The 17,022-nt window shown below is 40.5% G+C and overlaps 1 protein-coding gene across 1 annotated transcript in view; it reads right to left on the reverse strand.

Moving 5' to 3' along the window:
* nav2a (neuron navigator 2a) overlaps positions 1 to 17,022 on the reverse strand; it is a 162,430-nt gene that overhangs the window by 132,654 nt on the left and 12,754 nt on the right. Inside the window, exon 3 of the mRNA XM_037694567.1 lies at positions 9,823 to 9,875. Coding sequence (XP_037550495.1) covers positions 9,823 to 9,875 — 53 coding nt within the window. The remainder of the gene's footprint in view (positions 1 to 9,822; positions 9,876 to 17,022) is intronic.

Genomic DNA, 17,022 nt, shown 5'->3' on the forward strand with positions numbered 1-17,022 from the left:
TGCCTTCTTGACCGGTGCCTTCTTGGGGGACTTCTTGATGGCCTTTGACTTCTTAGGAGTGACCATCTTGGAGCTGTTGTCACCTTCTTTACTGCCTTTTTGACCAGTGCATTCTTGGGGGACTTCTTGAGCACCTTTGACTTCTTAACAGCAGGTTTCTCTCTGTGGTCTTCTTGGCGGCAGGCTTCTTGGCTTTAGCGGCAGCTTTTTTCACCACCTCTTAGCGGGTTTGGCAGCTGCAGGCTCCTTCTTAGCAAGCTTGAAGGATCCAAAGGCCTTTAGTCTGGCTCAGGGTACCCTGGGTGACCAGCTCAGTGACGGCGATGTTGATTCGTTTGTTTGCCTTGCTCACAATGACATGACAGATGAACTGACTGAACTTTTCGGGATTTAGTTTACATCATGGCATACTGTAAATACCTTACAGTGCTTATATGGCAAACAATTCAAAGTGATCCTATTCTACAGTCAATTAACTTCAGTGGATAAAAGTCTTTATAAAGATTCATGATAGGTGACTTGTAGTTTTAACACAATCTTCACGAGATACTGAAAACCATACACCCAGTATTACTTTAACTTACTTAAAATGAGCAAATACATATTAAATTAGAAAAGATACTTTAAAAATCTGTCACAGTTTTTGAAAAAAAAAGATCCCTTTTAGTTGCAGAGTTGTTTTATGTTGTGGCCATCTGAATCCATAGGTCATCTCTAAATATTAGTTTTTCTGTATGTAATCGCTTCACTAGAGAAACTGTTCAGTTATTTTTCAGTCCACTATGTGATCCCATCAGTTCTGAGCAGCTGACATATTTGGGGGTGTTTCTCTCTCAAACACACACTGGTTAAACCTCTCTCTCTGATCAAACATCAACCAGGTAGTCAAAGCAACAATAAAACATGTCTCTGGTATTGTTCAGCATTTCCTTCTGTTAAAACACGCACATGTTAAGAGAGAAAGTAAAATAAAACTTACTGCTGTACAAAACAGTGTACAAATTGGTGCTGGGTGTGACCAGTCAGTTTGAAGTGACGCGACACCCAAAGGTGAAACGGTGACAAAATTACATGTTGTCAGTAGAGATTTTTGAGCAAGCACACACAGGTAGAAAAGCACATTAAACACCTGGCCCTGCTGGTTTTTGTTGGTGTGGCTGTCAGGCTACCAGTCCAATCGTTAGAGCAGCCATCAAGTCATCTAGTAGTAAACATATTATTGTGTGAATGTTTATGAAGCATTCACACTGTTGTGGTCCATCTTTCTTCTATGTTTTTCAGCATCTTTCTCATTCCACAATTTTTGTACTATTTCAACAAATCTAAAAAAATAAAAAATTATTGAGCATGCATCAGGATATTTCAACAAATCATAAATCAAAACATTCAGCTTGTTCAGGAGAAGGCTGCTATGATTTTTGGTATTGGTGCAACTTTAGCCTTTTGAAATATTTAGCCTTTTCTGGCATTTTTTCTCATAGAAAATGAATTGAGCTCATTTTACATCCTTCAAATCTTTAGATCTGTTTACAACCTTTTACTGCTCCTTTCACACTTTGTTCTGCTTCAGCTTCTTTCAGCTTCTTTGTGCAAGTTTAAACTTTTTTCAGCTACTTTCAGCTGTTTGTTCAGCTGTTTAGTGATCCTTTCAAATCCTTTCCATTAACTACAACATTTTTGTGCTTCTTCTAACTCCTTTCTGCTAACTTCAGCTTGTTACCCACCTTTCAGCTTATTTCTGCAAGTTTCAAAAGTTGCTTTTTCTGTTCTTTCAGCTACTATTTAGCTGAACTTTGTTCAACCTAATTCAGCAAAAATATGCTCTCTCCACTTCCTTCTGGTAATTAAGATTCTTTCTGCTTTTATAGCTACTTTTCAGCTGTTTTATTATTATTATTATTGTTATTATTATTATTATCTGCTGTTGTTGCTAATTTCAGGTTTTTGAGAAAATAATTTTGCCTTTTTGTGCTCATTTCTGCTTCTTTCAGTCTACTTGGGCACAATTGTGCTCTCTCCACTTCCTTATGGTAATTTAAGCTTCTTTCTGCTTTTTTAGTTAGCTACATTTCATATTTATTATTATTTTTTGGCTAATTTCTTTTTTTACCATACCATACCATACCATACCATTTTATTTATAGAGCACTTAAAACAGCGACAAGGCCAACCAAAGTGCTGTACAGACAGAACAACAGGTAACACACAAAGCAAAATACAAAATGAAATAAATCAGAATATAGACATAAAAACGATGCAGATAATGACGACAAATCAGTGTAGAGCATACAGGATCATAACACAGATCATCTGGTGTTGAAAGCTACTGAATAGTAGTGAGTTTTTAAACGTGACTTGAAAACCGAGAGGGAGGGGGCCTGTCTGACAAGCAGAGGTAACTCGTTCCAGAGTCTTGGTCCTGCTACAGAGAAGGCCCTGTCACCTCTGCGCTTAAGACGAGTTCCTGGAACTGTGAGGAGCAACTGGTCCGCTGACCTCAGGGAGTGTGGTGGGACATACGGTTGTAGCAGATCAGAGAAATGGGGGGCGACAGTGTTCAGTGATTTGTAGACATACATCAGTATTTTGAACTGGATTCGAAAGTGAACCGGTAACCAGTGCAGTGAGGCCAAAACTGGTGTAATGTGCTCTCTTTTGCCTGTACTGGTTAAAAATCGGGCTGCTGCATTCTGGACCAGTTGTAGTCGTGCAATGGAGGTCTGACTGATACCAAACAGGAGCGAATTTCAGTAATCAAGCCTAGATGTAATGAATGCATGTATTACTGTCTCCAGGTTATTTTTGGACAATATGGGCTTCAGTTTAGACAGCCGCCTCAGTTGGAAGAAACATGATTTAACAATCATGTTTACATGACTGTTAAGCTTCAGGGAAGGGTCCATTATCACTCCCAGATTAGTGACTCTGTTTTTCTGACAGGGCTAGAGCGGAGAGGTCGATGCAATGGTTTGTGATCGTGTCGTTGGGAGGGAACAACATGACTTCAGACTTCTTTTCATTTAAACTTAAGAAGTTTAAAGCCATCCAGTCCCTGATGTCAGCCAGGCAGTCGAGCAGAGGTTGAATAGAGCATGTGCCATTGTGTCTTAGGGGGAAGTAAATTTGACAGTCATCGGCGTAGAAGTGGAAGGGCATGTTGTGTTTCCGGAAAATAGCACCAAGCGGCAGCAGGTATAAAGAGAATAGGAGGGGACCCAGGATGGACCCCTGTGGAACCCCCCCATTTAAGCTCTGCCGCTGAAGAACTAAAATCCTTGATGGAGACGCAAAAGGATCTGTCAGTGAGGTAAGATCTGAACCAATTGAGGGCTGACCCTGTGATGCCCACCCACTGCTCCAACCTAGCAATGAGGATCTCATGGTCGATGGTGTCAAAGGCGGCTGTGAGGTCCAACAGGACAAGCAGCACAGAATCACCGGTATCAGTGGTTAAGAAAATGTCATTAAAGACCTCAGTGACTTTTTCCCCAGATAATTTCCACTTTTTTTTCCCCCCCACATTTCTGCTTCTTTCAGACTAATTGCGCAAATGTGTTCTTTCTGCCTTCTTCTATTAATTTAAACTTGTTCTACCTTTTCAGCTAGCCTTGTAGAATTTATTTTAGCCAATTTCAGGTGTTTTCAGATAAATTAAATTTTTCTGTGGTAACTTCTGTTCTTTCAGCCTAATTAACTTCTTTCTACTAATTTCAGCTAGTTATGCTCCTTTCAGCTTATTTCTGCTAGTTTCAGTTATTTCAGCTACTATTTAGTTGTTTTATGCTCTCTCTCTTTTTTTTTTTTTTTTTAGCTTTTTCAGCTAATTTCACATTTTTGAGCTAATTCCAGCTCTTTCCACTTCCTTCTGGTCGTTTAAGCTTTTTTTTTTTCAGCCTTTTCAGCTACTTTTCAGGTTTTTTTTAGGGTTTTTTTTTAGCTAATTTCAGCTTTTTGTATCTAATTTCATAATTTATGTGCACATTTCTGCTTATTTAAACCTAATTCACTGTTGCATTCACTCTTTGTTAAAGAAATCAGGTCTCTCTTGTAAATGAGTCCCTGAGGCTCAGTGGGATTAACCTGTCTAAATAAAGGTTAAATGAAAATTCAGCAAATAGGTGTTCTTTCTGTTTTCTTCTGCTAATAGGCTTGTTCTTCCTTTTCAGCTAAAATTCCACACATTTTGAAGTGAAGGGAACTTTATTGCCAATCAAATCATTTCACTGTTCTTTACACAGAGGACTGAAATTGTGTTTCTCAAAAAAAAAAAAAAACAACTCAAATGTGCATTATTAAAAACATTATTACATTATTAGAGTTAATTTCAGTTGTTTTTCAGCAAGTTCTTCAGCAATAAGCATTCACACTACATTTGCAAATGCAAGTTCTCTAGTTGGTGATTAAAACAGCTTAAGAAGCTCTCGTGGTCCTAAACTTTAGCTCTCACAGCAGGAAAAGTCCAGATCCCTTCGAACGTTGCTGCTTCAACATGGGATGCTTGGACAAGCGTGCCATGTCGTTTTTCACTGAGCGTGAGTAGCAGCTTGTGTGGTTTTAACAGTTCAGTGTGAAATCAACACCATTCCTCTACACTAAACCCACAAAGACAAACGCACTCGCTCGGTTCCTGAGTGGGTGGCGGAGCATTGACCAAACGATGGGGGTCCGTTTAACGACGTGGCAGCTGTAAAAAGAGCCCCCTCACTCCGGCCTGTATGAGCATTATGCTAATCAACCAACATGAGTGCAGGGTGAGAGTGCTACAGTTGATTCACCGATGGAGCTTATTTCCATGTTTACTCCTTTAGAGGCTGAGGTTAAGTTAAGTGGTGGTAATTGGCAGCAGCTTTGGAAGCATTGGGAGCAAGTGGAGTAAAAAGTGGGCTCACTCATTTCTCTAACACAGCTGCCAAATAAACTCCATGGACCTGTGCGTTTGTTTTGACAGCTCCACAACACACAGAGCAGATATTTGCATAATGACTGCATATGCACCTGCCATCAGAGCTGCTCAACTGCACAGAGTTAACCTTAAAGCTACTGAGATTATACACAGAGATCCAATTAAACTCACATTAGTAGTAACAATACATAAATGTTAATTCAAAGCTGATTTTGACAGAAATGAACTGTTCATACACTATGGGGCGGCCGTGGCTGAGTGGTTAGACCAGTCATCCTCCAATGGGAGAGTTGGGGGTTCGATTCCACCAGCAGTCACTTGTTGAAGTGTCCCTGGGCAATACACTGAACCCTCATTTCCTGAGATTAGCTTTGTATAGATCTAGTAGAGTGTGGTATAAATGGGTAAATGAGGGCACAGATTGTAGTGTAAAGAGCTTCTTTGACTAGATAGAAAGGCGCTACATAAGTACAGTCTATTTATCATTTACCATCTATGAATATCCAACATACATACTCAGTGACTAAAACTTGATTTCGTAGAAAAGCATCTCTTTGACCCACAAAAAGATACAAAGGTTCATGTTTCAGGATAAATGCTTGCCATGTGGCTCAGAATCTAAAATGTTTCAGTAAAAAGCAAATTTCAGATCCAAGCAGAAAGTATATTAACATTACCAGCCTGAATGTGAAAGCCCTATACTGAGAAAAACAAATAAGCAAACAAACAAAAAAAAGTATGCTGTCCTCCTGTAGCTGATAGATTTCGAAGAGTGTTTTCCTGGACTGGAATTGAAGACAAAATGCAAGTCAATGTACTTATATAGCACCTTTCTACCTTTTCAAGATACTCAAAGATACGCACTCTACCAGATCTATACAAAGAATAATCAGTGCTTTATAACATTCATACACCAATGGGCAGTGGTGGACAAAGTACTCAACTATAGTACTTGAGTAAAAGTATTGATACTCATGGTCAAATCTTACTCAACTAGAAGTAAACGTTGCTCAGTCAAAAGTATACTCAAGTTAAAATACTGAAGTACTTACTTTTGAAAATACTTAAGTATTCAAAAGTACAGTTAAAGAGGATGATGTAATTCCAAATCCATCCCAGGTGTGAGCGACGACAGTGATTGGTTCCCCTTGTGAGAAGCATAGCATCTGGCCAATCATATTTCAGGAAAGAAAAACAGCAACAAAGCTGAGCTAAAAGTAACGAGTAACGAGAAGCTTTGCAGAAATGTAGTGGAGTCAAAAGTACAATATTTGTCTTTGAAAGGTAGTGGAGTGAAAGTCATATGTTCCTCAAAACACAAATACCCGATTACATTAAGGTGTACATTAAGTACACCTTAATAGTTTTGATGCAAGATATTTAAGTGGGTAGGAGTTACACTGTGTAGACGAAGAGAGGTAGGTTTTTATTTATGTACTTTTTGCTTGTCCAAGGTAGCACAGAGTGAGGTGCAAAGGTGGAGCCAGGGGGTGGCTAATGGTGGCCTTGGGCATGGATTTTGACATGGCAACCCAAATTTCAATGGTGACCTTATTTTCACCTAGAGGCAGCCACACACCAAAATAGAAGTCAACACGTTGATTATTTTCCAAGTTATCCTGCTCATAAGATGGACGGACTTATATGGTGGCAGCCATCTTGGATTTGACTACCCAATTTTCCAAAAGGATTTTTTCTTATACTGAGATACAGCCATGCACTAAAACAGAAATCGGTCCTCTTTTATTTTTTTAAGTTATGCAGCTCTCTAAACGGACGGAGGGTATTCCCCCTCTTTGCTCTGTGACAGGAAACAATAAATGACCCAACTAAGCATTGGCAAAGAGAACTGCTTCACCAACAGGCTGCAGCAGTGAAAATATTTAATACATATTAAAACACTCTAGTAGCAACAAGCAATCTGCCTTTATCCAGTCAAAAATAAAACATACAACAATATTCTGATTATCTGGTCACAAGTTCCTTCAGACATGCAAGACATGTGACACTGCAGTCGCTCAGGTTTATACTGAGTGATCGTTGACCATCTTAGACAAAAAACAACATAAAAAAACATCTGTTGTGAAAAGAGTTTGAAAACCTTTAGTTATGAGCTCGAACTGGCAGTTTGTGGTCGTTCAGTCTGAAAGGCTCGCCAGCAGCCAGTTCAGCGCACTCATGACCAAAGATGACCTACGACAAATATTAAATACAAACTCGTGCTCGACTGATGTTGTTTTCCCTGCCATGAGCCATCCACAACTGGCTTTTTTGCCTCATCCTTCTCCCCCTTTATTTAGTGTCTGAACATAATAATTAGAGCTTCAACATCAGAACTTAGTTTCCTTTAATTGTTGGACAGAAATCTGTCTGATCTTTGTGATGTAATTCACTCTTAAGCAAAAAGTGGCAGAGTAAACCTTGCATTGTAGCAAGACAAGTTAGCCGAACCTAGCTCACTACACAAGTAACTATCAAGAGTTAAGAATATACAGGCCATTCACTACAACCGAAAATCAGTGTGAGCCAAGTTTTAGTTAATCACACAAATCTTTGAGGATGCACATTATTCTAATACAATGAGATTTCATTTGAACTCATCAAGCAAGCTGTGGTTGTTTAAAACATCCCAACATTGAATTGAGGTAACCAAAATACCTTGTTAAATGTTTACACTTACTGAATGTCTTTTACTTAAAAGTGCCCGTGGCATCAAATGTTCAGGATAATACAAATGCATTATTGTAAAGATAATATTAATAACATATAGCATAAAAAATTACACCACTGAGATGAACAGTCATTGAGATATATGGTCACAAATGTCACAGCACAGTAAACAGGAAGTGACAACAAAGAGGAACGCTTGCATGTAAACAAAGCAGTGCTACAATGGCTAACAACACACAGTAAGGAAGAATCTGGCGTTTCATTAGAATTAAGTGGTTACCAACACTGGTCCTTGAGGAACACCATCCTGCATGTTTTAGTTGTTTCCCTACTCCAACACACCTGATTCAGTGATCTAATCAAGTCATCGAGCTCTACGGAAGCCTGTTAGTCACTCATTGATTCAAATCAGGGAAACAACTAAAACACGCAGGATGGTGTTCCTCAAGGACCAGGGTTGGGAACAACAATTATTTTGAGTCACTATCAGAGAGATGATGAAGATCAGCTGTTATCAGATGACCGAGCACTAGTTTTAGGTTCTGTTGTTCGACACAGCTGACGGCCCAAGAAACTGAAGGTGAAGCTGAACAGTTCCTCTTTGTCGTCACTTCCTGTTACGTTTTGGCAGTAAAAATATAAACCCATTCTGTGACAAAATGGGTTTATATTATGTTTAATAGTTATAGCCATGTGTCTCGTGACAAATTTCGTAAATATTAAGATGCTTTCTTTCAATTTCAAGTAAGGAGCACAGCTGTTATCAGATTGTGATTTATTTGCTCCAAACGAAGAAAAATAGTACCGGTAATTGCTTTTTGACTGATGAGAAACCGCACTACCACACACAAACTGTAAAAATACAATTGCATGTTGCATCTGGATGTGTTGCTAAGGAGCGTGCTGCACTGTATTTAAAAATAAAAAAGTCCGTAGAGGACTGTGGAAAATACTGATGTGTAGTCAGACAGAGCTGCAGATAAAACACCATCATAATTTTATTCTTTTTGACGAAAATGACGTGTTGCAGCTAATTATTGTGGATAAAAACCAGTGGAAGAAATGCTAGTTGACAGCTGTTTTGATTTGAGAGCACGATCTGTGATCAGAGGCAAAATGAACCCACTGCTGCTGCGAGTCGATTAATGTGACGGCAGCAGTTCGGGCTCGTTAAAAGTGTGTTGGTCGGATTAGCTTAGGTTGTTGCCGAAAGATTTCACAGACACAAGCAGGGTTTAAATCAGATATGACAAACAGGATTACAGCAAACGTGTGCATGTGTGATAAAGTGTAATAAAGCTAACAAACAGCCAATTAGATCGTTTGACATCTTCACTGGTCCACCTGGTAACTGATGCATAGTTGGTTAGTTTATTAATATAATTGCAATGCCTTAATTCAGCCACATTTAAACACACACAAACTATATGGTTGAATTCATTGCAACAAATAAAAATAAGTTTTTGAATCATGGATGAGTCTGAAACAAACACATAAAAAAGATGCAATCAGAAAAATAAACAAATTTCTGCAAAGTATAAAGAAACGACGATCAGTGTGGAAAGAATTCCCTCGGTCTTTGGGTCCGGTGTCAGTATGTTTGTCATGAGGGTTCAGGGATCAGCTGTGGATCCTCCTCAGATGTTACATTTGGGTGTGTATGTGTCTCTCTCCCTCTCTGGTGCTTTGTGAGCCTTCAATAATCTGGCTGGTGGCCAAAAGTACCCCCACCCCCCCATCTCAGCTGGCACACTGGCCCAATTTAAACCCCATCAGATGCAGTGAAGGGCTTGGATCATTTCCCACAGACAACAGAAGACCGTGAAAACGGTAAAATACCACCAGCATTATTACACACACCAGACAAAAAGCCCTCTTAGATAAATTAAATGTCCCTAAGGGAAGAAACAAACAAACAAACAAAAGTTTCTCCTTACTGCACCGTCTCCTGAAGATGTGGGAAAGCGGTCTTTATTGCAAGTGTAACCAGATAAAGCTAAGTGGCAAAACCCAAACGCTGCGATGCTTTTAGCCCAGAGCCAGATGGTTCGCAGACAGTGGCCCACCAGACCACAGGAGAGAATATAAATGGACTAAAGATCCTCATCCACAATCATTCAGTGACTTCTGCACCGCCACTTCCAGCAGGGACCGCTGAGACGCTAAATCAAAGGGGTGTGTTCCTTCCCACACGTGCGCACACGGTTAAATGTCACAACTCGCTCCCAAAACAAACTTAGATCACTTACCATCTGAGAACGGCTCTTGGGACAGCCATTGATATCATCAATCTTCTCATTGGCTGAGGAGGAGACAGAGAGAGGAGAGATTAAAAGCTATTTTAATCTGTGGGAGGCCATCGTAATCCTCTCTTTTATTCCCAACGATGGACACTTTGATGTGCGCGTGTGAGACCCAGACAGTTGCTGTCTAAGTGTGACGCAGCAGAGGTGACCATGCCGGTGACTGTGGCGACCCCCCCTTGTTCCTCTCAGAGACATGAAACATTATCTGATCCCAGCAAATGGGAGCGATGCCACTGGGGCCCCGACCAGCAGTGCCGTGCTGCTTTATTTAAAGAAGGCGTGTGTGTGTGTGTGTGTGTGTGTGTCCTTGTTTATGCTACTTTGTGAGGCCCATTTTTCCAACTTATACTACATTGTGAGGACCAACTGCTCCTTATGGGGCCCAAAGCCCGGGCCCCATAAGAAGAAGTCCCGTTGTTGGGTTAGGGGCTAGGTTTAGGACTAAGGTGTGAATTGAGGATGTGTTAGGTTTAGGGTTAGGTATGTACTGGTAATGGTTAGGTTATGGATAAAGGTCATGGTTAGGCTACAGAAATGAATGAAAAATGAATGGAAGTCAATGCAAAGGCCCCACAAAGATAGCAAAACAAACCTGTGTGTGTGTGTGTGTGTGTGTGTGGTGTCAGGAATTGCTCTCGTCCATTAGAGGCCCAGCCAACAGCAGCTGAGACATGGTCGTCAAATCACAGCTGACAACTGTGCCAACAGCACAGACTTCTGCCTCAGAGACATGGAGGGGCCAGTGGGACAGCTCCACCTCAGGACCACCACTGAGCTGCACCAACTCCATGTATCTATATTATAGCTGTCAATACATTTATAGCTGTCAATACATTTAGCTTTTAATATATTTGTCTGGGGCCTGGAGCGTTTGTATTTGTCTGTGATTCTGTCTCGTCTTCTCCCCCCCCCCCCCCCCCCCCAGTTGGGTGAGGCAGATGGTGGCTCTTCCTGTCTGATTCTGCTGAAGGTTTTTATTTTCCTGTTAAAAGGAACTTTTCTGCTCCTCTGTCACCTACTGTCCCTCGCACGCCCACAACGGGAGACAAAGTCATGACGAATATTTGGTTCAAGCTTCCTATAGCAAAACAACCGGTTTATGAATTGTCTTTTTAAAACAACGTATATGCTGAATGTGACTGTATTCAAAATCAATCAATGAAATCAGAGTGAACTGGACTGTTTATGGTTGTATATAAACCAGACATTTTGTTTCCTTTTTGTGTAGAACAGATAGACGAGCACCACTGTTGTGAACTGGAGTAAAGACCAGTGTGAATGTTTATGAAGCCTTCACTCTATTGTGATCCATTTTTATTCCGTACATTTTTAGGTGCATTTCTCGTCCCACAGTTTTTAAGCTATTTCAACAAATCATAAATCAAAACGTTCAGCTCTTTCAGGACAATCCTGCTATGACTTTTGGTATTGGTGCAACTTTAGCTTTTTGAGATATTTAGCCTTTTCTACCATTTTTTTTCTCATAGAAAATGAATTGAGCTCATTTTCAATCCTTTAAATCTTTAGATCTGTTTACAACAATTTACTGCTCCTTTCACAATTTGTTCTGCTTCAGCTTCTTTCAGCTTCCTTGTGTAAATTTATCTTTTTTCAGCTACTTCCTGCTGTTTCTTCAGCTGTTTTGTGCTCCTTTCAGGTTTATTCAGCTAACTACAACATTTGTGTGCTTCTTCTAAATTCTTTCTGCTAATTTCAGCTTGTTATGCTCCTTTCAGCTTATTTCTGCAAGTTTCATTTTTTTCTGCTATTTCAGCTACTATATAGCTGTTTTATGCTATTTTTTCAGCTAATTCCACATGTTGTGCACTCATTTAAACTTTTTTCAGCCTAGTTCAGCAAAAATGTGCTCCCTCCACTCCCTTCTGGTAATTTAAGCTTCTTTCAACTTTTTAGCTATACCTTTCAGCTGTTTTTTTATTTTTTTTTTTACTATTTTCAGCTTTTTTCAGATAATTTCCACATTTTCGTGCTCATTTCTCCTTCTTTTAACATATCAGAGTCAGAGTCAGAGTTTCTTTATTGTCATTCGCACCTCATGTGGTACATGTGGTGGAGTGAAATTATGTACACAGGGTCCCAGTTACATCCAACAATAAAATGTATAAGAAAAACAGTAATAACATCTAAGATATGAACTAAGAAAAACATCAACTAAATATACACTAAGCACTCATAACATAAAACATTGAACATCAGCACAAACATGAACATGAGTCTGTGAGCCGATGTGCACGCATGAACACATCAACATTGAAACAGATCAGCAGCAACATGAAACAGATCAGCAGCAACATGAAACAGATCAGCAGCAACATGATATGGTTTTTCACAGTGATTATTCTAGTTAGAGATTCATGAGTCTAACAGCCTCAGGATAGAAGCTGTTCCTCAGTCTAGTGGTTCTACACTTAATGCTCCTTAACCTCCTTCCTGAGGGGAGCGGGCAAAAAGTGTGTGTGCTGGGTGAGTGGGGTCCTTCATGATGCAGGTGGCCCTCTTCCTGCATCTGGAGGTGTAGACGTCTGTGATGGTGGGGAGGCTGATTCCGACAGATTTCTGTGCAGCCTTCACCACTCTCTGCAAAGCTTTTCTTTCTGCAGCTGTGCAGCCTCCATGCCACACATTGATGCTGGAGCACAGGATGCTCTCCACTGCACACCTGTAGAAGGAGGTGAGGACTGAGCTTCCCAGACCAGCTCGCCTCAGCCGTCTGAGGAAGTAGAGTCTCTGATGAGCTTTCTTGATCAGGCTGGTGGTGTTGTTGCTCCAGCTGAGGTTGTCATTCATGTGTACACCCAAGTACTTGTAGCTGGAGACCACTTCCACCGCAGATCCTCTTATGTTCAGGGGGGTGTAAATGTTTTTGTTCCTTCTGAAGTCCACAATCATCTCCTTTGTCTTCTTCACATTGATGTGAATGTTATTCTCTTTGCACCAGCTCTCCAGGTGTTCCACCTCTTGCCTGTAGCTGGACTCATCATTGTTTGTGATGCATCCCACCACCGCTGTATCATCTGCAAACTTTACAATGTGACAGCCTGGATGGGTAGCTGCACAATCATACGTGAGCAGAGTAAACAGGAGGGGGCTCAACACACATCCCTGAGGAGAGCCAGTGCTGAGGGTTATGGTGGAGGAGGAGAAGTTGTGGATCCTCACTGAGTGTGGTCTGTTTGTTAAAAAGTCTAGTATCCAGTACCAGTATATTTGACCAAACATGCATTTTTTATGCTTTCTTTTTCTAATTTAAGCTTGTTCTCCCTTTTCAGCTACTATGTTAGCATGTTTTAGCTAATTTCAGTTTTTTTCAGATAAATTCAAGTTTTTCATGGTAATGTCTGCTACTTTCAGCTTAATTAACTTCTTTATGCTAATTTTAGCTTGTTGTGCTCCTTACAGCTTATTTCTGCTTTCATTTATTTCAGCTACTATTTAACTGTTTTCATGCTAATTCTAGCTTTTTCAACTAATTACACATTTTTGTCATAGCTCTGCTCTGTCAGCTCCTCTGTCATGCTGCACACTCAGTAATCACTCAACTCATGTCACCTGTCACCGCTCATTATCCCACAGCTCCACCACCTGGTCCAGTCAGTACTTAAGCTCACTCATTCCTCTCAGTCTGGGCCAGATTCTCTATCCTGTCTCATCAGCAGTAGACTTTCCAGCATTCCATTGATTGACTCATCACGTTCATGACCCTTGCCTTGACCACGACCACGCTTTTGCCTCAGCCCTCGTCTGCTTTTGCTCATCTGATCAGGTACCGACTCATGTTCTTGTTTTTTGACTCTCTTTTTGGATCACGTACTGGATACTTCTGCTGAACAACTGACTTCACGGTATGAACTCTGCCTTTCCCTTCTGACTGTTTTTTGGATCACGGATTAAAGGTCAAGCTCATTCTGTATCACGGACTTATCCTTACCCCTGAATCTGATTCCCACAGATTCATTTCCCCAATTAGTCTCTTTCCCCCTGCATCTACTAACCTTTATCTTTTAGTTGCAAGCCTGTTGGACTCCGTTCCAGTGGACCTTAACATCAGTTCTACTTCTACTGGCAGCCCGCCACTACAACACTACCCAATCACGAACTACCAATCAGAAGATCGGAACCAGCCCAGAACCGGACCTACTCCAGAGTTTTACTTTATTTCACAATAAATCTTTTAACCCTCTCAGTGGTTGTTGTTGTTGTTTGCGATCCGGCCTCTGGTTCATGACACATTTTAAGCTTTTTTTCAGCTCTTTCCGCTTCTTCCCAGTAGTTTAAACTTCTTTCTGCCTTTTCAGCTACTTTTCAGCTTTATTTGTTTGTTGCTAAATTCACCTTTTTTTTTAGCTAATTTCTTTTTATGCTCATTTCTGATTATTTAAACCTAATTTATCAAATATGTATTCTTTCTGCGTTCTTCTGCTAATGTAGGCTTATTTTATTTCAGCTACATTTCAGCATGTTTTTAGCTAATTTCAGCTGTAATTCAGCAAGTACTTCAGCAATAATAATGCACACTTCATTTTTGCAGGAAATTCAATTTCTCTAGTTTAAATTTAATTCATTTGGGGTGTTGTTCCAGATTATTTCAGAATGTTTTTGTCATCTGCTGTGTAATCCAGCTTATTGCTGTAGGAGACACTGCAAACAATCACAGCAGCTTTTCTGTGATGCCCAAATGTTTCATATTATGACAAAGTTTACAGTAAAAATACAAAAACAATGTACATGTATAACATAATACTGATAATTTTCTGTAGGTTTTATAGTATTTTGTTTTCACAAGTGAATTCCCAGCTTAGAAAGAACAAACTCTTCTATAACGAGACGGTTCAAGCAATGATTTAAAGTACAAAGAGGCGGGACAGAACAGGTGAACAGACAGCTCTAAATCTGTGGTCATTTGATCTGAGGACAGCTGTCACACAAGTTTTTCATGAAGACATTTACATTTTTTATTTCCAAAAAGTTGAACTTTCAAGACAAATAGGCAGAAACAAATGATAATCTTTTAAAGTCTTCTGTCAGGTTGTCTAAAGGCAGGAATGCCGTGCGTGAGATGACTTGAAACTTAGAACAAACGCTAAAATCACTAAAAATGCCAGATATACTACAAATGTTTGACCTCTCTAATTGGACTGACAAGAACTAGATGTTAACTTAAATTTGAGCTTCATTAGATACAATAAAACAAATCTGTCCTTTTTCATTTGTGAACATTAAATATTTATGCTTGTTCCTTTCCTCAAATCCTAATATAGAGTCTATGTTGGTGCACAGAACAGATGCCATGTCAGATCTTATTCCAACATCTCAAGCTTGCTCTTTATTTTATCAGGGCTCTTTTTTTTTTCTTCCCAGAGGACACAAAAGGCAGCAGAACAGGTGAATAAACAGCTCTAAATGTTTGTTGATTTGATTTGGGAACAGGGGAACAGTCAGCTGTCATGCAGGATTTCTATCTAGACTTATGTAACCACACTAAAAATAAAATGCAGCCATCTTTGATTCAAGTTGAGAGTTTGCGTGTTTTTATTTGGATATGTGTGTGGGGGGTGTGTGTGTGTGGGGGGGGGGAGACACAGGTGGGGGGGTCTGTGGGTCCTACCCCAGAAATTTTTGAATAAAGATGTAATTTCCTGCATTCTGGAGTATTTTAATGGGTTGTTAAACGTCTACATTTACCTCAAGAAGTAAATTCTTGAATCATTAACTATTTAACTACTTTAGAGCTCAGCACAACAAGAAGTAGCCTGACCAACAGCTCTCCTTGTGTGAATAGAGCACACTCCGCTTCTCTCATGCATCCTAACCCCCCACCCCCACCCTGGTAACACAGCGCTAAGCTAGCGGTGTTCAATTCTAGCTATGTTTACATGGACATAAGTAATTGGATTAAACGGCCATTTGAAATAAAGACGCGTCATGTAAACACCCCGTTCGGAATATTCTTTGTTGATTCAGCTCGATCTGAAAGAAATTGTAATCAGAATGAGATGGGTGGTTTATGCCAATTCATAATCCGAACAGTGTGCATGTAAACACTTAATCTGATCATCTTATTCTGATTGTGGAAAACTGACCTGACTGCGCATGTGCGATCTATGTCTGCCTCACGTATTTCCGCCTGGCTAATGCTAATAATGCTAGGGTGTCGGAGAAGCAAAACTGGTCGGTGAGCGACTCAACATTTCTACTAGAAACTTTGAAAGAACTCAAAATGATCTGTATTACCTGTAGCTCAGTCAGGGAGTGCAGTAACGTCTCCACTATCATTAAAACCTGTCGCGGGTCCATTTTGGATGCTCACATTTGTTTACGTTCATCACGGAAGTAGAACTTCTCCTGTGTTTTTTTTGAAGGAGAGTTTACCGCTCTGCGCATGTCAGTACTTATGTTCAGAATGAAAGCCCGCTGCATGCAAGAGCTCGTCATGAAGGGATTGTGCCCATGTAAACGATACATTGGAATTATTTAATCTGAAAACATTTCAATCCGGTCAAAAAAATTTGCACATGTAAAACATACTGTAGCTACAGATGTGCTAGCTAAATGCTACATATGTAGCGTTCCGCTTTTCTCATGTATCCTAAACCCCCCGCCCTACCCCCAACCCTGTCAACAACTGCCAGCACTAACGTAGTGCTAAGCTATCACACAACACAGAGGTGTCTCCCCCTCCTCCCTCCACCCAGCCGAAAAAATCCTTGAAGAGATGATCATCCTGCCAAGACCAGTGACCTCAGGGAAACACTGAACGTGATGAGTTGATGTAGGAACCAGGTAAACCCAGAGTGGATTTTTAATTGTTTGAGTGTTTTTCTTCTTTCAGCTGCTCCCTTCTTCAGGGGTCGCCACAGCGAACTGAGTCGTACAAAGACTTGGTGATTGTTTAGGCCGGATGTCCTTCCTGACAAAACTACAGACCACTGAGCTACCACAGCCCTCTGTGTGGAGCAGAGAGCTGACATCTAGGGCGCCCGGAGGAGCAGATGGGGGGGGCAGGGTTAAGGACCTTGCTCAAGGGCCCAGAGTGGGGGAAATGAGGATGGAGGCAGGTGTGGATGCTTCACCAATCCCAAATACATTTTAATGTTGTTGGTATCGGGAGTTGAACCAACGATC

This window comes from Nematolebias whitei, chromosome 2 (assembly GCF_014905685.2).
Source record: "Nematolebias whitei isolate Nwh7 chromosome 2, NemWhi1, whole genome shotgun sequence".
NCBI classification, from domain to species: domain Eukaryota; kingdom Metazoa; phylum Chordata; class Actinopteri; order Cyprinodontiformes; family Rivulidae; genus Nematolebias; species Nematolebias whitei.